General features: G+C 54.4%; 1 protein-coding gene across 1 annotated transcript; it reads right to left on the bottom strand.

Moving 5' to 3' along the window:
- Window positions 1-938: 938 nt before the first annotated feature.
- LOC112968905 (keratin-associated protein 10-8-like) lies at window positions 939-5,120 on the bottom strand. Its single transcript, XM_026071640.1, has 2 exons — window positions 1,551-5,120; window positions 939-1,091 (listed from the first exon to the last, which is right to left on the bottom strand). The coding sequence occupies exon 1, from the start codon at window positions 5,108-5,110 to the stop codon at window positions 4,085-4,087; it is 1,026 nt and encodes a 341-aa protein (XP_025927425.1). The 5' UTR covers window positions 5,111-5,120; the 3' UTR covers window positions 939-1,091; window positions 1,551-4,084.
- Window positions 5,121-5,184: the final 64 nt, after the last annotated feature.

Here is a 5,184-nt window from a genome sequence, read left to right as displayed (position 1 = left end):
CTTGGTGAAGACAGATGCAAGAAGAATGGAGGGGAAAGATGTCCAAAAAGAGGGGTTTGTCTTTCTAGGGGAGACCTGCCCGGCGTAAGGGCTATTGTGAGAGGGGCTGTCATGGTCCCATGGCACAAGGCCCTGGCCAACCTGTCACAACTCATCCACTCACATTCCCGTGGCCTGGGGAGGTCCCAGAAAGAGCAGGTCTTCCCTGCAACCCCCACCTGAAGGGATCAGATGGGCAAAAGGCAAGAGAGGATAAGAGGGCACAGAGCAGCACCTTGGCTTGCATGGGCCAGCAGTGGCAGAGCAGTGGGGCTGCACCTCCCTACTCCCCACCGGCTGCACTGTCCCTTAGCCACTGTTTCCCGCTGCCCCCCCGCCCTGCATCCCAACACCAGGCTCTCCAGGTGCACAGACCTAATCCAAGTGCAGAGAGACAAACCGGGGAGCCCTAAAAGAGGAAAACTGCCGTGCTTCCCCTCTCCCAGGCTGCTCAGCATGTCCTTCCTCACTCTTTCCTGACCCACACTCTCGCCCCTTTGGGCTGTTTAGTGAACCTCCCCATGCGTCATTATCTGTGAGGGGAGAGGTCTCCAGCAACCCGGACCGGCACTGGCCTTAGGAAGTTGAACAGGAGCTACTGCAGCTGGAGAACAGGTCGGATCCCCTGGCCTCAGCATTGCATCCCTGGGACAGCACCGGCAGCTGCCCTTTCTAGTTCTTGCTTTGTGTAAGGTGCTGCCACTCAGGCAGAAATTATCCGGGCCTGCTGCTGCCTGCGGTTGAAACTTGGAGGAAAGTGGAAGCAAAAATAGTTCACCCTTTGCTCAGATTTATTACTGAGGTCAAAGTCCCTTTGTACCTAGCACAGTACAAAGCAAAACGATGTGTGCTAAGGGGCTTACAATCCACAGATATCACTCCAACAAAGAGGAGAGGGATGGAACAAGAGCAGCTATTTTTATTATTGCATTCATTGGCAAACCATTTCCAGATCTTGTCAAGGCTTTCAGGTTTTTTTTCCTGACCTGAACAGTGAGAATCACAAAAAGCTTCATAAACAAAAAAAATCCAAGGCAAAAGGCAGTTTGTATCTATAAAAACATTGTGAATTCATTTGATCATGACAAAAACCTTGCATTTGCATTTCAGCTACATTTCATTGATTTAGTATCATTAGTTTAATTGCTTTACAGAAAAAAAATAAATTTAAATACAGAAGTTTAAATTTCTACAGGACACTGGAGAAAACGTGGGTTGAAATATTTTGTAAAAAAGTATTGTCGAAAGCGTACAAAATTTGGCAGGAAAGTGTGACCCAGCCAGGAACGTGACTGTGGACTGGGATTTCACTGAGTTTCACTGAATCTGGGGCCTTGGAGCTGCCCCTCTGGTGCAGTTAGTGCTTGCCCACAAGGCAGAGGGGCACTGAGATCACGCCAACCTGGCTGCTGAGCACACACTTAACTTCAGGCCCGTGCTTGTGCCCCTTTGGGTTTAAGCCGTGACTGAGGAATAACACAGGGGACGGGGAGATTGCTGGGCATCCTCACCTCTCTGAGCAGACTTTTCAAAAAGTGAACAGGAGTGAAGCAAAGGCTCCTGGAGAAGCAGTTCTCCCCCACGGCAACATCTGGAGGTCACACCTGGAGGCTCCCAAGCCATCTGGAGGCTGCTTGTGTGTCACAATCCGAGAACTGAAATGGAGAAGCTCCACCTAGAGAAACACCCCACTTCCAGAGGAGCCTCTCATTTCTTCCTTGCAACTCTGGGAGATGAGAAAAGGCATTTTGGGCACCTCCTCTTTGCAATTTGATATATCAACCTTATTTAATGCCAGCCCAAGCCTTTGGCATCCCAAAACTGCAAGCACTGGTTTGGCCTGGTATAGAAGGAGCCCTCCAAACCCAATTCTCTCTGCCTCCCATTTCTGCTCCTGATCTCCAGCTGTTTTGGGCATGGCTGAAGCTCTGGGCTGGTACACACTGCAGTAGTCAAGCTGGGACAGGCGAGCCATCCACCACAGCCTGCTCCTGGTCAGGAGAGGTTGGCGCCCATCCAAAACCATGCGTCCCCTTGCTCCAGGAACACACTCGCGCCCTTATCGTGTGCCGGGACACAGCAGGGGCTTTGTTTGCTGATTAGCACCGTTTGCTGGGCGCGATGGGAGTGACCGTGCTGAGACGGTAGTTGCCGGTTGCTTTAGGGCAGCTGCCAGCCAGCCCACAGCCCACGCAGGACAGCGGCGAGGGACCAAGCAGGAGCAGCGCCAGTCCCTGGCCTGCGAGCGGGCAGGGGGAGCTTGACCCAAGGACACAGCTCACCGGAAACGGCTTAGGGCTGATGGCAAATGCAGTGCAATTTGATTGCTGGTCCTCCACCCTCCACCTTCTTCCTTCATCTCCTTTTCAATCCTTTTTTTTTTTTTTTTTTGGGGGGGGGGGCATTATTGATGCCCAACTTCAGAGGGCAGCATTGCTGAGCAAGCAGACTTCTTCAGGACCCCCCGACTCCTCTCTCTCCTGCTTGGCTCCCGACAGCAGCAGGGGCTGCCAATGACCTGAAAGCAGCATGGGGAAATCTTGGTGGCAACAGATGCCCCTGAGTCACAGGTGAAAGAGCATCCTCTGGGGGCCACCTAAAATATACCCTGCTTCCTTGAGTCCCACTCAAAATACTGCTACCGATGTCACCCCAATCCACAGCTATCTTCAGACCTTTGAACCCCTCTGCTGGCTCCCTGTTGACACTGAAGAGGTCTTCACCACCCTGCTTTCCCCTCCTCAACAGCTGTTGTCCTTCTTTGGGTTGACACCGTATCCTTTGCTTCGCTGTGAAGCCGACCATCTGCACCCCATGGAGTACCTTCAGCTGCCTCATTCTTCATCTGGCCTGCCCTTGGGTTGGAAAACCTGTGTTGGGTGGTGCTTTAAGTCACTCCCTTCCCCTCTTTCCAGTCTACCCTCCACAACCAGCCCCTGCAAGTCCTGTGGGAGTTCAATAAGCAACAATGGCCAGCTCCTGGCATGGGGGAGAGCTCATTTTATTGATAAATCCCTGTGTGTCAGACAGCTGGGAAACACGGAGTCAGGCACAAGGCCAACCACAGAAACTACATCACTGTATGACTGCCCTCCTGTCTCTGCCTTGGTCTGGAGGCTTGTTCTGCTCTCCTGCCCTGACCTTCTATCTAATGCAGGTGTCCCACACAGACCCCCTCACTTCAGCTTTCGGAGGCACACGCCGCTTTGTACTGGAGCCTGCCAGCAGTGGACCCAGCCAAAGCTCAAGCAGTCGTTGAGCTTGGCTGGCACAGACCTCGACGCAAAGAGCAGGATGAGGCCCCAGTGCAGCAGCCACCACTGCTTCCCCTGCCTCTTCTCCCAGCTGATACTTGGCTACGATGTGCAAACTCTGCTGACACACTCATGGCTAATGCCACCGGCTCCCGAGTAATTCCAACGACTGAACACTCGAGACCTTCAGGGCAGGGATGGCCTCTACCTGCAGCGCTGGTGCTAGTGAAAGGCTTCCTGCTGTTAACCAGGGCTGCTGGAAATTCTCATTAATAACAGTAACCACCACCACAGCAATGATTGCAATAGCATGCTAAGAAACTACACATCCCAGGGTGCAGCACTAGTCCCAAATAAACACCCGCGTGAATACCACAGCTCTCTGCTGCCACTGGAGGTACCGGTTTTTCTATTATAGGCCCCAGGGAGCTAACAGCAAAGGGGGATTTTCTGCTCAACCAGAAGTCAGGGAATGTGCAAAGAAGTATTTCAATTCTGTTCTCATCTTCCCTGTCAGGTCTAACGAGGTTGAGGTGCCCATAAAAGCAGCAACAAGGACAAAAGTGGATGGCCCTGAATCAATTAAGAGGTGTGATATTTAAGGGCATCACAAGATCAGCAGGATTTTCAGCAGCAGAAAAAAAGGCACGTCAAGCTGTTAATAAATACCCAAAACCCATAAATAATGTTCTTTTTTCTTGAGTATACTGAGTCAAAGAAACAGACTCAGTCATGCTTTCAGGATAGGTGGTAGTAATGCAGTTTTGAAACGTTTCAGCATCATAGTGAATTCACAGATGGGTTATTCTGTGCCTTGTCTGCAAAGGTGAGTGGGTGGTAATTACACCGCTCGCACCCTGCCACAGCTTTGCCAGGTGATTAATACAGTGTTTAAAATCCAGCCAACTCATTCTTTGTCCCAACCTGAATGGAAAACATGAGGCTGAGATGCAGGACGCTGCCGCGCAAGGAAGCACAGGGAAGGTGCTGGGGAGGGAAGTGGGGACAGCTAACGCTGCCAGCACTGACTGGTGGTGAGAGGGGGCCCGAGCGGTGGGGCCACAGCCACGGCGGGGCCACCGGCTCCCCCCGCGCCGCCCGAGCGTGGCGAGGCCTGGCGGGCGCAGCTGCGACAGGGGCCGGGCCACCTCGCGCCCCCCCGCGCCTCCTCCGGCAAGGAGCCCGCGGAGGTCAGCACGGGGCACAACACACAGCACGGGGCACGCGGGACGTGCACAGGGGACATCGGACATGGCACGGGGACATGCCACAGGGCACACAGGACGTGGCACGGGGACATGGCACAGGGGACATGGGACATTGCACAAGGGACATGGCACGGGGGACATGACACAGCACACGGGACATGGCAGAGGGGGCACAAGACATGGCACAGGGGACATGGTGTGGGGGAGACAGGACATGGCACAGGGGACATGCCATGGGGACATGCCACAGGGCACACAGGACATGGCACAGGGGACATGGCACAGTACACGGGACATGGCACAGGGAACATAGCACAAGGGACATGGCACAGGGGACATGCCAAAGGGCACACAGGACATGGCATGGGGGACATGGCACGGGGACATGGGACATTGCACAAGGGACATGGCACAGGGGACATGCCACGGGGACATGCCACAGGGCACACAGGACATGGCACAGGGGACATGGGACATTGCACAAGGGACATGGCACGGGAGACATGCCACAGCAGATGTGGCACACAGCACACAGGAAGCGCAGAGCACACGGGACACGGCACAGGGGTCATGGCACAGAACACACAGGACAACATGGCACGGGGACATGGCGCAGAGCGCGGGGGGCCGGGCCTGCCGCCCTGCCGCTCCCCGGCACGCAGCGCGGCCGCGCAGGACCCCGC

The sequence above is a fragment of the Apteryx rowi genome, unplaced genomic scaffold, assembly GCF_003343035.1.
Source record: "Apteryx rowi isolate R43461 unplaced genomic scaffold, aptRow1 scaffold_329, whole genome shotgun sequence".
Taxonomy (NCBI): Eukaryota; Metazoa; Chordata; class Aves; order Apterygiformes; family Apterygidae; genus Apteryx; species Apteryx rowi.
The sequence above is the reverse complement of the archived record's forward strand: the minus strand, read 5'-3'. Positions and strand labels throughout refer to the sequence as shown.

Coding starts and splice junctions, on each gene's coding strand:
- LOC112968905 (XM_026071640.1), bottom strand. CDS start 5,110: ATGTCCCCGTGCCATGTTGTCCTGTGTGTTCTGTGCCATGACCCCTGT.